The 16,496-nt window shown below is 44.0% G+C and overlaps 1 protein-coding gene across 1 annotated transcript in view; it reads right to left on the bottom strand.

Annotated features, from left to right (window-relative positions):
* SLC41A3 (solute carrier family 41 member 3) overlaps window positions 1-10,741 on the bottom strand; it is a 30,646-nt gene extending 19,905 nt beyond the window's left edge. The window contains 2 exon segments of the mRNA XM_030207244.1: window positions 2,684-2,791; window positions 10,172-10,741. Coding sequence (XP_030063104.1) covers window positions 2,684-2,791; window positions 10,172-10,366 — 303 coding nt within the window. The 5' untranslated portion in view covers window positions 10,367-10,741.
* Between the last annotated feature and the right edge of the window lie 5,755 nt (window positions 10,742-16,496).

The following is a 16,496-nucleotide window of genomic DNA, read 5'->3' as shown; positions in this document are numbered from 1 at the left end:
AACCGGCAGCCTTACTCTGTACCATCCTCGTGGTATGTAAGAGAATCCATCAAAGCGTCCCTGGAAAATAAAACTATTTCAGTACTGCTGTGTACTACTGCCTTCCACCTTGCCAACTGTAAGCAAGTAGATTGTGGCTTTTTTTTGGCTTTACTAGTATAAATAAAATATATAAATGATACGTGTGTTAATTTGTACACCGCTCTGGATAGGGCGGTATATAAATGATAATAAATGAAATGAAATAAAATAAAATAAAGGAAAAACCCCAACACCCCAGGAAAAGTTAAAAGTTTTAAATTAAAAGTCTCAGTTGCAAAAAACTCCAAAGTAACCCTGCATACCTTCAAAACCGCCCATTTCTGGCTTAAGATTTTAATTTCCTGCAACCATGGGAAAGGAAAACAGTTCAACGAAAAAATGCACTGCAGACCTTCTGACCAATCCCTCGTGTTAGCTCTGAGCCCTTTGGAGTTTGTGTAATAAGATTCCTCCTGTGGACATTTAGCAGATTTCCAGATTTGCCATCAGGTAGGTTTAGAGAAATTCAGTGCTTCTGGGACATTTACCGAAGGGTGGTTAATGCAAGAAAATGGGCAGAAAGATACAGAAATAATCCCCCATCATTTTGGGTGCCACAGGCCTGATTAAAAAGAATTGCTGAGCACATCTATCTATCTATCTATCTACTTATAATTTCTATAGCGCTACAAGGCATACGCAGCGCTGTACAACCACATCTTGAAAAATTATCTATACAGTGTCTTTTCTAATAAAAGGCTCTCTTGGCACATTGCAAGTATCATGACGAGCGTCAGCAGTAAATTTCAGATATTGAGATCATTCTCCGCAAATCCTGGCTTAGGCGCTACGTTCATTACTGTCATGGTATGTGCAAAAATATTGAGAATTTAAAATTGATTTACTACCACACTACTCTCAGTTTTTTTTTACTGCAGATTGAATTAAGTTGTATCACTCTGCAGGTTTTTCGGAGGTGGTGGTTGGCCTGTGATGAAAGCCATTACAGGTGTGTCCACTGAGTTGGTACCCTGGGCTTGTGAGGCCTTTATTTATAATTTTTTTTAAAGCAACTTTCTACATGTGCATCGGTAATATTTTCTATTAGAGCATTTGTGTACAAGTTTTCTTAATTTTTTATGTGCAAAAATAACCCATTTCTACATACTGCCCCATACTCCTTGAGTGAATTCCTTCAAAAAGGCGGTAACTAAATTCTAATAAATAAATAATAAATAGAAACACTACACAGTAAAGGCCGGACTGGGTGTGAACAGCTGCTTTCTAGGAAGAGTTCAGGGGGCAGGAAACAGATTCAGATCAGCAGGAACAGTCTTGGTCAGTCTGGGCTTTGCTTCAGTGCAACACATGGACTCAGAGTCCTGATTTCCTTTAGAAAAATAGACAGATGTGGTCTGACAAAGAAGGGCTACTTTCGAAAGCTAAACAAAAAATGTATTAAGTAATGTATCGTCTTATTTCTTTTCTATGTTTTATTTTATTCTATTTCTATTGATTACCTTTAGCACATGAGATCTGTGAGTCCAATAGGGAAGGGGACCATGTTTTTAATGCTGGTTATTACAGTGGCGTTCCTTGGTTGGCTGCCACCCAGGGCGGATCGCTCACACCACAGGGCGCAGCTGTTGTCCGTCCGTCCCTCAGTGGTTGCAGCACAAAACCCCCCCCCCCCCCCCAGCGCATCCTCCAAGCCTCCCCCTCCCAGTGCATTCTTCTTGACTGCTGGTTGTTGGGAGCAGTCCCCTCTGCCCTCGAACAGGAAGTAACAGCAGAGAGGAAAGCAGGAACCAGCGGGAACCGACAGCCGTGCGGCTGCTCCCTGCACCGGGCACTTCGGGATGGGAACCGCCCCCACCCCCGCGGTACTCTACTGGGGGTTTATACACTACCATGATGATCTGCCCCAAATGATGGATAGCAAATAACCGTAATACATAAAAATTAAAACATTGTAAAAAGTCAGTAATCACATATAACACTCTGAAATACTGATATTTCCCATCTTAGTAATTGAGATAATTAAGACAGCTCTGCTGATTTAAGTTAAATGATTAACAGTGAATGTGTCACCATAATCAGAACGAACACCGAGGCCCCTCCACTACCCCACATTCTGCAACTGAGGGGGGGGGGGCAGGGTTCTTCACACCTACAGCAGTGGAAAGGAGGGGCTTCACACTTATAGATTTGGAAAGGTGGGGGGTCAGGATTTCACACCTACAGTGGTAGAAAGGGAGGGGGGTCAGGACTTCACATTATAGTAATAGAAGGGGGGGGGGTCAGGATTTCACACTTACGCAGTGGAAAGGAGGGGCGGGGGCTTCACACCTATAGAGTTGGAAGGGTGGGGGGTCAGGATTTCACACCTACAATGGTAGAAAGGGAGGGGGGTCAGGACTTCACACTTACAGTAGTAGAAAGGGGGGGGGTCAGGATTTCACACCTACAGCAGTGGAAAGGAGGGGCGGGGGCTTCACACCTATAGAGTTGGAAAGGGTGGGGGGGTCTGGCTTTCACACCTACAGCAGTGGAGGGGGGAGGGGGGCTTCACACCTATAGAGTTGGAAAGGGTGGGGGGGGTCAGGATTTCCACACTTATAGTAGTAGAAAGGGGGGGGGGGGGTCAGGGCTTCACACTTACAGCAGTGGAAAGTCTGGATGCCAGGGTCATCTCCAGGTTTCCTTTGAGGCCTACTAAAGCAGGAACCAGAATGAAAACTTCTGTTATGGTCTGAAAAACATCCCAGTGCTACAACGAAAAGATCAGAAAATGGAGAAAGCATAACTCTGTTAGTGAGAAGACAGAGACTCCTACAAAACCGCAATCTGCATGAACGTGCACATGGAGAGGTTAATTCTGAAAGTCAGTTCCCATAGGTAAAACACTTTTGCATGCACTGAAAAATGGCTGTCCCCGTTTACATCTAATGTTTATTCTGGCAGTTACGTGGAGGTTTTCTCTTTCTATTTGGATATTTTTGCGTATTTTTCTTTTTCTCCTGCTGTTCTATCTGTATATAATCAATGTTTCTTTCTTTTTATGTGGATGTATCATGAAAAAATAAAGAAAATTGGCCATCCTGAATGTGATGAAAAGTATGAGTGGAGTTTCCCAATGTGCCTAACTTGAGATGAGGTGAAGGGGAGGAGGGGGCGGGGGGGGAGCCTGTCAGGAGAGGAAAAGCAGACATGGAGCTCACTTTTTCCTGCAAGAAAAAAAACAAAAAGGAATGTTGGGGGGAGAGAAGAGGGTGGCCAGTAAGTAGAACAATGGGAGCGGGAGGGCAGGGGAGAAGAACGACAGCATGGATGCGAAGGGGGGGGGGGCATGGATGCAAAGGGGGGGGGGGAGAAGAGGGCAGGGCCAGGCTGGGACATGGGAGAGAGAGGAGCATGGATGCGAGGGGGGGGGGTCATGGAAGGGAGAGAGGGGACTTGCTGGAAAAGGATGAATGGAGGTGGCAGGGGACAGAGGAGCATGGATGGGCATGGATTGGGAGGGCAGGGCTCAGGGAGAGAGGGGAATTGCTGGAAAGGGATGAATGGAGGGGGCAGGGGACAGAGGAGCATGGATGGGCATGGATTGGAAGGGCAGGACTCAGGGAGAGGGTAATTGCTGGATAGGGATGAATGGAGGGGACAGATGGGCATGGATGGATATGGATTGCAGGGCAGGCCTTAGGGAGAGAGGGGAATTGCTGGATAGGGATGAATGGAGGGGCCAGGTGACAGAGGAGCAATGGATGGGCATGGATTGGAAGGGCAGGACTCAGGGAGAGGGGAATTGCTGGATAGGGATGAATGGAGGGGACAGATGGGCATGGATGGATATGGATGGCAGGGCAGGGCTCAGGGAGAGAGGGGAATTGCTGGATAGGGATGAATGGAGGGGACAGATGGGCATGGATGGATATGGATTGCAGGGCAGGCCTCAGGGAGAGAGGGGAATTGCTGGAAGGGATGAATGGAGGGGGCAGGGGACAGAGGAGCATGGATGGGCATGGATTGGGAGGGCAGGGCTCAGGGAGAGGGGAATTGCTGGATAGGGATGAATGGAGGGGACAGGTGACAGAGGAGCATGAATGGGCATGGATTGGAAGGGCAGGACTCAGGGAGAGGGGAATTGCTGGATAGGGATGAATGGAGGGGACAGATGGGCATGGATGGATATGGATTGCAGGGCAGGCCTCAGGAGAGAGTGGGACTGCTGGATAGGGATGAATGGTGGGGCCAGGTGACAGAGGAGCATGGATGGGCATGGATTTGAAGGGCAGGACTCAGGGAGAGGGGAATTGCTGGATAGGGATGAATGGAGGGGACAGATGGGCATGGATGGATATGGATTGCAGGGCAGGGCTCAGGGGAGAGAGGGAATTGCTGGATAGGGATGAATGGAGGGGACAGGTGACAGAGGAGAATGGATGGGCATGGATTGGGAGGGCAGGGCTCAGAGAGAGAGGGGAATTGCTGGAAAATGATGAATGGAGGGGGCAGGGGACAGATGGGCATGGATTGGGAGGGCAGGGCTCACACTCTCTCTCTCATATACCAATGTCTTTCTGACTCTCACTCTCACACACTCTGTCTCACACTGTATCACATTCACTCTCTATGTGCCACACAGTCACTCACACACTCGCTTGGTCTCATACACTCACTCTCACAGAGAATCTGTGTCTCACCACACTCTCTCTCTCGCCCACACACACATACTCTCTCTCACACTGTGTCTCTCATACACACTTGCACACACTCTCATTCTCACACACACACTCTCTCACAAACACACTCACACCCAGACTCACTCTCTCTCTCACACACTCACACTTTCACTCTGACTCTCAAACCGTCACTCTCACATACACTCTCCCAAACATACACACTCCGAGGAAAACCTTGCTAGCGCCCGTTTCATTTGTGTCAGAAACGGGCCTTTTTTACTAGTAAACCATAAAGCTGTATGTCTCTGTTGATCACCCTCCCCTCACCTATCCACACCCATCCTGTTAGAATATCAATGATATGCTTTGATGTCCCCATGCATACTTCCTACCCACCCCCCTCCTCCCACCCTGTCAGACTGTCATAGTAATGCTTGAATGTTTTCACTTATATACACTGTCAGCTAGCACATTTGCTATTTCCGATCTGAGAAGAAGGGCAACCTTCGAAAGCTAATCAAGAAATGTATTAAGTTATGTCCAATAAAAAAGGTATCATCTTATTTTCTTTTCCATGTTTATTTTGTTTGATTTCTATTGATAACCTTAAGAGTGGACTAACACGGCTACCACACTCCTCTACTATAAATGATCTGGAAATGGGAACAAGTGTGTGATCAAATATACAGATGAACAAAATTAATCAAAATTGTTTAAGTTGCATGCAGATTGTCAGAAATTGTAGGGGAACCTTGGGAGGCCGGGCAAAACGTAGACAAAGTGATGGATGAAGGGAAGAAAGACTAAGGAGGCTAGGGCTTTTCAGCTCGGAGAAGAGACGGCTGAGGGAAGACATGATAGAGGTATATAAAATAATGAGTGGAGTGGAACAGGTGGATGTGAAGTGTCTGTTCACGCTTTCCAAAAATACTAGGACTAGGGGGCATGCGATGAAACTACAGTGTAGTGAATTTAAAACAAATCGGAGAAAATGTTTCTTCACCCAGCACATAATTAAACTCTGGAATTCGTTGCCGGAGAACGTGGTGAAGGCGGTTAGCTTGACAGAGTTTAAAAAGGGGTTAGACGGTTTCCTAAAGAACAAGTCCATAAACCGCTACTAAATGGACTTGGGAAAAATCCACAATTACAGGAACAACATGTTCAGAATGTTTGTACGTTTGGGAAGCTTGCCAGGTGCCCTTGGCCTGGATTGGCCGCTGTCGTGGACAGGATGCTGGGCTCGATGGACCCTTGGTCTTTTCCCAGTGTGGCATTACTTATGTACTTATGTAGGGGCGTTCTGAGAAGTTACGCATGGAATTATAGAATATGGCCTCAGCGCAGTTAACTTGGGCACCAGGATTTACAGCAGGTTTCAGTAGGCGTAAAGTTAGCACTAAATGCGATTCCACAAAGGGCGTGCTTAGCGTTGATTTTTTTTTTAGGGCACTCAATTTTGAACATCAGTTACTGAATCCAGCCGTATTCGTGAAGAATCTGTATTGTGTAGTCTGCACATAGGGGCCAAATGTGGGCTTACCGCTCATTCTTTCAAGACTACTGCTTGCCCAACGTGGACAGCCGGTGGTAGTCCCACCCCGAGCGTGTACCATTTCCGTGGGGGAAAACAGAAACCCCCCAGAAATGGCTTGTGCGGCAATAACCCAGCGGTAATCGGGCAGCGCCGCACACTGCCCGGTTACTTGCCGGGTTAGCGGGAGCCCTTGACACCTCAGTGGGTTCTCTTACCACATGCCACGTGTGTCTGGGGGCTTTTTACCTACTACGGTAAAAAGGACCCTGGCGCACAGGAAAAATGCGATGAAACTACAGTGTAGTAAATTTAAAACAAAATCGGAGAAAATCTTTCTTCACCCATCGCATAATTAAACTCTGGAATTCGTTGCCGGAGAACGTGGTGAAGGCAGTTAGCTTAGCTAGAGTTTAAAAAGGGGTTAGACGGTTTCCTAAAGAACAAGTTCATAACCACTACTAAATGGACTTGGGGAAAAATCCACATTCCAGGAACAACATGTATAGAATGTTTGTAAGTTTGGGAAGCTCGCCAGGTACCCTTGGCCTGGATTGGCCACTGTCGTGGACAGGATGCTGGGCTCGATGGACCCTTGGTCTTTTCCCAGTGTGGCATTACTTATGTACTTATGTAAGAATAACCTAATTTATAGCTACACCTTGCAGGGTTCCAAATTAGGAGTCACTGACCAGGAAAGAGCAATGGTGTCGTCACAGAAAGTACATTATAATCTTCTGCTTAATGTGTGGCAGTGGCCAAAAAAAACAAACAGAATGTTAGGAATTATTAAGGAAAGAATAGAGAAGAAAACAAAGACTATCATAATCCCTCTGTATCGCTCTTGTACCTTGAATACTGTGTGCAATTTTGGGTCACCCGCAACATGGTCAGAAGTGATACCGGGGCTTATCTGCTGTCATGTGCTATAGTTACAGTTTATTCAATCTACTATACTGCTAAGCTTTTTGTTTAAATAAGATCACAGAGGTTTACAATCTTAAAAGAACATAAAAACCATCAAAAAAGAAAACCACCATCATACGAGATCATTCAATCGTATAAAAATATATCAAAACTACAATACACCTGGGGCTCAGATCTGGTCAGGTAAGTCTATAGGCAGCGATTTTGCTACTTAAACCTGTAAGTTGCACATTTGTTTTGAAACTGTAGGTCTTTGGGAGCTGATTAAGAAGTCAAGCAGGAAAACTTAACAATGGGCATTATGAGGTGTTTCAAACACTTGGGGTGAAACACAAATCCCCCTCAAGTTCTCTTTCAAAGCCCAAACTCAAATGAGAAGTTAGCCATGACGTATGTGTGCCTTGAGGCAGGCGTAAATGCCCACAGGGGAATTTTCTTGAATATGCATGTAGTACGTGTACTTTCTAAAACACAGAACACACGTATACTCTGAAGGACTGCCCGGACCACCCACAGAACATGACTCCTTGGCGCAGCGTTTTCTAAAATGGTTCAGGTCATTATTTAGCTGGTGGCAATGAATGTTTTGTTTTGGGTTTTTTTTAATGCTCTCTGCCACCAGCTAAATTAGACTCAGATATTCAATGGTGATCCATGACCCGGCAACGGAACTGAAAATGCGGTCAGCAGCGGTATCCGGAAGCTATGCCGATATACAGTGCCATATGTGCATAACTAGAACTGCTATTTAAAGTGGTCCTACTTTCCCAAATAGTTATGCGGACACCAACACTAAATATTGCCAGTGCCTGGTTAACTGACTCTGCCCCCAGACCACCCTGGCACTGCCCGCAAGCCTTTCCTTGGTATTATTGTTAGTTTAAGATTGCATGATCTCTCATAGGCATTCCTGTGCTCGTTGGTATGAGCTCTGCTTATAACTGGAGGACTCTTTGGCTTGAGATTTAAATAAAAGCAACGTTATTTGTTGATTTACTGTCTTGGAGTTTATTTAATTTCATTTTACGTCTTTGCTTTTCTTTCTTTTTTTAATGTTACGTTCATTGGTTTAAAAAGTGATTTCACAGGTAAATTGTAATCAATAGACATCTCTCTACAGTAAATCTGTTTAGATATTCAGAAAATGCAGAATAGAAAACTTAAATAAAACTTGCGAGAGAAGTATCACAACGACAGACAAAATCTAATCTGATCTGACATTTGTAACCCACTTACCCCCCGGATTCTATATATCGCACCGAGATTTTCACGCGGAAATTGAAGCATATTCCATAATAATGCGCATAACTTAATTAGTTAACAAGCTAATCAGTGCTGATAATTGGATGTTAACAAGCAATTATCAGCGCTAATTGGCTTTAATCAGAATTTATATGTACTAGCCGCTAAGCACATGGTGCGTAAATTCTAATGCCGTGGGCTATGGGCGTGGCTATGAGCATGGAATGGGTGGATTGTGGGCATTCTGGAAAACTACATGAAGGGTTATAGAATACATACGCTTAGAGTTAGGTGCTATCATGGCTGCTCAGCGTATTCTAGATACTGCGTGGAAACTTAGGCAAATTTCATTTCGGCACTGAAGTTTTAGGCATGATACATAGAATCTAGTCCTTAATTCTTAAAACTAGATCTAAGTGAGATACAGACAATTTTAACTAAAAATCCACATTACCGAGGACTGGTGAATCAAAATGATGTTAATTAGCTTTTAAAAGCTAAAGTGACATGAGAAGAATGTTAGAAAGTCTGTGAGCAAGTTTTGGTTTGAGAAGCGAAGCTGGTGATTGGTTTGAAAATCACCACAGAAGAAAGATGACCTTGTGCCGTCCCACAGCCCCTCCCCTCACGGCCTGATTCAGTGGAGGAGGAGCCTAATGGTCAGTGCCCCAGGTACAAAATAAGTGCCTGTATATAATCTGTATAATCCCTTTGATTGTAACCACAGAAAGTCGGTATATCAAGTCCCATTTCCCTTTCCCTATTTGAGATTTGACATGGAATGTTGCTAGTGACAGAGTAGTCTAGTGGTCAGTGCAGCAGACTTTGATCCTGGGGAACTGGGTTCAATTCCCACTTCAGCTCCTTGTGACTCTGGGCAAGTCACTTAACCCTCCATTGCACCAGGTACAAAATAAATGCCTTTATAGAATCTGTATATTACTTTGATTGTAACAACAGAAAGGCGATATATCAAGTCCCATCCCCTCTTTCCCCAGGAGCACATACTGAAAGAAAAGCCTCAGGTGAATCTGGCCCTGAGTCTTGCAGAAGGCAATTCTCATACCTCTTTAATTGGGTAAACTGGCTGAATGCTGCACCACCTGCCCCCCCCCCCCCCCCCCAAAAAAAAAAAAACAGGTAAACGTTTTAACCACATTTAGGTGGGGTGTTTCCTGGTGGATATTGAAAAGTAACATGTAGATATTGTATTATCAAGCCTATTTGCATAACTTGCTGGTGAAGTTTTATCCACATACACAGCAGCTGCAAAACTCTACAGATACTTTGTACCCTCGACTGTTTTCCAAGGGTGAGTAAGCAAAATGCTTCCTCCTTGAAAATTTAGCACAAAGCCCATGAAACTGGACAAGGAATCTGAAAATAGTCGACCTTAAAAAAAATGGTACCGCTTACAGGCTGAACCATTTGAAGGAATTCTATGTTGCACTGTGAGATCTCATCCAGAAATTAACTTGTGCATGTATTTACCTTGGATTTAGGCAGAATATAAATGCTTAAACCATAAATCACAAATAGAGTGAAAATAATTGTTTCCTGCACTGTTGATTCTTCTTGTTGAAATCTACTTTAGAAACAAGAATGGCAGTGTTTCCTGCACCGGGCAAGCAGCAGAAAAACAAAATGTTGCAACAGACACCTCCCTGTTGTACTATATAAATATAATCCTAGAGATTTCAAGGACAGGCCGGCTAAGACAGCTTCGCGGTGGAAAAGAGCAAAACTAGGAGATGTCAGTACGTACTTGGATGATGTTCATCAACAACCTGCAGCCACCATCCCCAAACCGGCCAAGAGAAAACGGCACGAATATCTGAGAGGCGATGCTGCAGGACGTCTCAGGAAGGAACCCATTGGGAGACTTGGTTAGCTTGCAGGTGAAACCTCGCAGCTTCCTTCCATGATAACAGAATTCCAATTCCAGCTGTGTGACCACCATGACCAGATGCTCTTAACCCATGCTCAACAAGCAGAAAAGAAAAAGAGGGGAGTCTTCTGTACTCTAGGATAGGAAAGGTAAAGTAGATCCTCCACTTGTACAGTCACAAATTCCTTCTTTCCTCTTTTCTGCTGCTCACAGACAGGAACGAACAAGGACACCAACTGTGGAAAGTTTCTTCAACACCTAAACAAATGAGAGCCATAGAAGGTCCTTCAAAACGAGCAGAAACTGGTTACCCACATGGCCTAAGCCGGTTTATTTTTCTGCACATGTTTCAAAACCTTCTGTTCAAGAAGAGCATTCTTGAGACGTCTGCTCAAACACCTTTCCAATAACTAGGCAAAAAAGAAAGAAAAAGATGTAGAAAACACAACGGACCTGCCTGGTTTCAGATGTTAAAGTGAAGAACGTTAAGTTGTGTATGACTTTTTCAGAGAGTATGGCATTGCTCTCTCTTTGCCCTTGAGACCAAATTCTGCAGATAAGGCTGTTTAACACAGATGTCAGGGTGCTGTATCTTGTCTCATAAATACCGAGTCTTCCTTCATGGTTCCAGGAACCTAACGTGTCCAACTTTCTTTCGACTAGCTTTTGAGTCTTCCTTTGGCAAACGTGAAGAGCAGGCCGCAGCGTAAGGCACAGGTTAAGGATATCGCTCAGGTGGCATCAGGAAAAAGCAAAGCACAGGATAGTATGTGGTGGATGAGAAGCTCACCCTTCTAGGTGTGTTTGTGTCTGCAGGTTCTGTCTCTGTATATGAAAAGGATCCCAAGAGGAATAAAACCTGAAATCAGCCAATCAGCCGTCTCTTATCTGCTGTCATCTCTTATCTGCTGTCATCACTTCAGAGCTACTTTCCAAAGGCCAGATAAGAGGGCCAGAAGTAGGACTTTGTTTAAGGTAGTCCTGTGCTCTTGGAAAGGTATAAATCACCTCCTGAGAATCAGTGACAGAGTCTGGGATTAAAGCTCAGGCACAGTGAGATAAAAGTGACTTACCCTGGGGTCAAACTGTTGTAGAATTGCTCTATTTCTGAGAAAGAGACAGGTGGGAAAGAGGGAGAGAGTGTCCTTCCGGGAGAGAAGGGACAGGGTCTGGGGAAGGGGAGACTGTCTGAACCATGTTGGGACCACTGTAAATGCGTCTGCTGATATAATAAGAAGTTATATGAACACTGCACAACAAATGAACAACGGGTACCTCATGATCACTATAGGGCCAGCCATATGCAGCATAACTCACACACCACAGGATCAAGTGGAAAGCATTACAAGATTACAAGATGCAGGTTTGGATCTGGGTGACAAAAGGAGACAGAGGTTCACACCCCTAGCTGAGAGAGCCAAAGAGGAAGGCTGCGGTAGGGACGTCTTTACTTAAACTTCCACCCAAGAAATCAGAGTGCTCACATAGCTGGAAAGTGGGTCATCGCATAATGCTTTATACAGTAACCACAAAAAGTTTTCAAAATGAGATAATCATGCAATTCTATAAATTTAAACTCCATCCTCTAAAAGCATGACAGCAAAAACCAGCATGTACCATCCCACGGTGAGCAAGCCTACAGTTAAAGACTGGCTTGGACACTGGCAATTTCCCCTGCCCTGAATGAAAGCACCACAGTCTCCTCCTTCATACAGACGTAAACTTTGTCCAAACATGACTGCATTAAGGCCATGTTTATCCCTATGTTTTTGCAAATGATGGTTTTTATGGTGGTGGAAATTAGAAAGCCAGTACTGAATTAAAACATCCTGATGTCTAAAACCAGAAATGTAAATTTAAGAAATGCTACTGTTAGCATACACCATGGGTCCCATATGGATTTTAGAGCTCAGTGTATTACAGGGTCCCTTGATTGAAGGAGGCTACGTGGCCAGTGAAATAGGCAGTTTTGAGAAAAGGAATTGGAAGTCGTCTTTTGTTAATTAAGCCAATGAACCACAATGGGTTAGAACCTACTTCAATTCACCTCTAGTATACCATGATCCTCCCTACTTCCAGTCTTTAACCCCTTCTCACAAAAATTCTGGATCCCTGGAGATTTTCACACCAAAACATTTAGGAATTTCTAATGTAGTGATAAGGTGCAGACATCACCTGCTAGTGAGCAGCTATGCCTTCAATCTGCGCGAATTTAGAGTGGGATTAGATGTTACTGCTATTTTGGAGCAGAAATACCAAAGAAGGAAAAAATCCACAGGTCAACAGGAGCAAAAAACGACAGAGAAAAAGAGCCACTTGTGAAACCAAAGGGACTTTATTGCTAGCTTTAACAGCTTATACACAGCAACCCAATATGGCCGTGTTTCAGCACAAACATTGCCTGCATCAGGGGTCTACACTAGAGAGTTGCACGGGGACAGAAATGTCACCCGTACCCACCCATCCCCACTGGAATCTCTTCCATCCCCACCCATCCCCGCAAATCTCTTCCATCCTCGCCTGTCCCCTATGCTAAAACAACCCAACTTGTGGTAAAATAACTCACCTTAACAGTTGCCCATGTTGATTACTTGCCCTCTCAATGCTTATGGGGATTTCAATGCTATCAACTATATCCATTAACTTTTTTAGTGGCATTATAATTGCCATGGCACAAGGAAAGGATAAGTAGACTGGCCTGGCACTACACTGCCGCGGGAACTCCGCAGGTCCTGCACCCATCCCTGTGGGATCCCCGCAGAACTTGTATCCATCCCCACGGGATCCCTGCAGAACTTGCGTCCATTACCATGGGATCCCTGCAGAACTTGTGTCCATTACCATGGGATCCCTGCAGAACTTGCGTCCATCCCTGTGGAAGTCCCGTGGACCTGGAGGGGATCCCCACTAACCCTGTTCCCATGCAGCTCTCTGGTCTACACACTCTAACAGGGGTTGCATTTCTGGTTTGATGCAAAAGTAAACACTGGTCAAAAATCCTCCGTCAACTGGCCACTAGGATAAGTGCTTAGCGGGCGGCTCCAAAATCAATACTGTGATTCAAAAAGCGGCTCTTGCTCTCTACTGTTGTTTTGGAAACATCATTGGAAGACGTGACTGAAAGGGCTACTTTGCTGGTTTCATTTGCATTTCAGCAAGACAAAAAGATAGAATATTACATTTCTTCTTTAAGAATCACTCAGTGCAATTTTTGGGATATAAGATATGGGCTAAATCTGTGGACATGCAAGTAATGGTTTGATTTCCTTGTAAGTGCATCGCTGTTTATCAATCCCAAATATATGTGTTTTTTTTGAACCATAGCAATTGTCCTCATTTCTTGAAAACAAGAAGAAATTAGTCTCTATGAGGGAATCACCTAGAGTGATTTGACTGGAGGGAGGGGATAAATACGACTCGAAGGGTTTCGTGCTTGTAGTATTTTGGCAGTGGGACAGGTAGGTGTCCTATTCAGTTCCTTTCATGTGATTCCTGTCTTGGATTCTCTGAGTTTATTCTTCTAATGGGGGTACACGTGTGTTAATTAAGGGAATCTTTTGATTGCGATTCTTCTTTCTCTTCTTTCCTATTTAAGCTATTGCTAAATTTAATTTTCCTTTGTACTCCGTTTGCTATTGATGTAGTATTTCAAATTATAGAAAAATAACATTAAAAAAATATCTGCTGGAATTTTATGAAGACATGTAGGCACCCTGTTGTTATCATGCATGAAATCTGTGCAGGAAGGAGTGGAAGTCTGGGGCTCAGTGACTGAGCCTGACAGACCTTTCGTATCTAATACTACAGGGAGGGAGAGACTGAAGGGTAACTTCTATCTGCCCTCTCTTGCAAAAGTTGCCGATTGCTAGCTAGGGCTATCTGCTCCCAACACAAAATGCCGTACAGTGTCACCTGGCATTTGACCATGCTCGGGGGTATAAAAGTCTCCCGTACTATAATTTACAAGACACCACTGAGAGGAGAAAGTCCAACACACCACGTCCTTTCAATCAACATAAACTTTTATAATGCATTGCAAAGATGTCTATAAGAACATCATTAAACTCTATATATGATTAACTCTATCCCAGGGAAGCTGGTGTGCAGGAGATAAAGTTCATGGCATTTCTGAGGGTGCAGGGCCTGGTCAGCTCAGTGAACAGACAATATCTGCTCTCACCACAGGACCCACGGAGAGAATGAATGGTGAGGTGTTTGGGGATCTGTAATGGAACCCGTGCTGTTAACAGGGAGCAAATTCACACAACACAAAAAATCTTCAACTTATTTCAAACTTCAGGAGCACCTTGTAAAACTATGAGACTGGGCATCTCAAAACGTAATGTGGACAAGTGCAAAGTGATGCACAGAGGGAAAAATTATCTTTACTATAAGTACACGATGTAAGGGCTCCAGATTAGGTATCACTGTCCAGGAGAGGGCCTTTGCAATCAGGGTGGACAATATGCTGAAAATACTCAGCCTAGCATGTGGCAGCAGTCAAAAAAGCAAATTGAATCTTAGACATTACTGAGAAAGGAATGGAATGATAAGAATGAGTCTATCATCTCAATTCTGGTTGTCCCATCTCAACAAGATATGGCAGGACTAGAAAAGGTTCAGAGAAGGGTGGCCACAATGATAAGGGGATGAAGCACCTCCATTGCAAAGAAAGACTGCAGGAGAGGCAGCAATGGGGAAATAGGCTGAAAATAGGAAAGAGTTATTTACCCTTTCTGATGGTACTAGAACTTGAGGACGCTTCACAAAATGAACAAGAAGCAGATTTAAAACAAACTGAGGAAAATAATGTGTTTCACTCAATGCAGGACATGACCAAGGCATGTAGCATAACGGGGTGTAAAAAGGGTTTGGCCAAGTTCCTGGAGGAAAACTACATTTTAGCCAGGTAGACTGGGGGAAAGCCAGCCCTTATCCCTGGGAGTGAGCAACAAGGAATGGATTTGGGAACTGCTGAGTACTTCCTACTGGTTCATATTTTCTTGCTATTTTATCAGTAGGCTATGCAAACAATAACCCTGATGTTATAAAGAGTAATCTTCAAACTTTCTGCCTTGGTGCAAATTACCCAGTTCTCAAAGTGTAATTATGCCTGTTCTAGTCATGTGCGAGTGAAAAGTCCATGGAAATGACGTATATAGATTTGAAAATCCCACCTATGTGTGTTATTTTCTTAAACACAGCTGCGAGAATGATGCCACGCAATCTGCCTGGAAGCATATGTGCTACAGCAGCTCACACTTAACTTTCAGCCCACTTTTCACACAGCCGGTCCACTAGGTAAATGGCTTTGAAAATGACCCTCCCTGACTTAATTATTGTTTCAAAGTAACACAGACTTCCAAAAAATATCAAACGGAATAAAACTTACTGCAATGGTATCTGAAGATTAGGAAGCTAAGGTTGGTCTCGTTGCCCCTGTCCCTGTGGATCTCCATACTGTCTTTCAAGTAATGTAAAAATGTCTTGTTCCAGCGAGCCTTCCTGGACTCAGCTTTCTAGGTAGACGTAGCTCTTTTTCCCCGAACGCTACCTTGAACAGTTCATATTTCACACTTTTGACTGCTCCCTTTCCTCTTGTGTTCTGATTTTGTCACTGTGTACTTTTTTTTTGTGCTACACCAGTTACCCCCTGCTTTTGTTGCCAAATGTGCCTCTATGTTTTAAAATATCTATTTCCTACTTATTTGTTTAACCACAGTGGATTCTGAACGTGCGGGATACACCAAATGACTCAAACATCTACAATACATGAATAAAGATCAGAAGTCAGGTGATTGTGCACAATGTTCAATCTTTAACCACGTTTCTGGCTCGGCTTTTGCAGTCTCTAGGTTTGCATCTGGGCTGATTTTTTTTAACCACTTGTTTGCCTCTTTTCAAAAGCATCTGATTGATTTTATTTTCACCTTGGTCATTTGCAGGGATACCAAATGACCTCATTCTGGTTAGTCCTGGACTTTGAATTGGTACCAGAATGAACTGTGGGAGCTGTAGTCCTGCTCTTTGCAGTCCAGATGAATACCACAGACAAAAAAATAATAAATGCTCATACATGAAGGAGATGGACCACTTTTTTGCAAAAACTTCACTGGCTACTAGTACAATACAGGGCTAAATTTAAAACTCTATGTCCGATCTTCAAAGCCCTTAAAGGAAATGGCCCTGAGTACCTGAAGAA

This window comes from Microcaecilia unicolor, chromosome 6 (assembly GCF_901765095.1).
Source record: "Microcaecilia unicolor chromosome 6, aMicUni1.1, whole genome shotgun sequence".
NCBI lineage: Eukaryota > Metazoa > Chordata > Amphibia > Gymnophiona > Siphonopidae > Microcaecilia > Microcaecilia unicolor.
The sequence above is the reverse complement of the archived record's forward strand: the minus strand, read 5'-3'. Positions and strand labels throughout refer to the sequence as shown.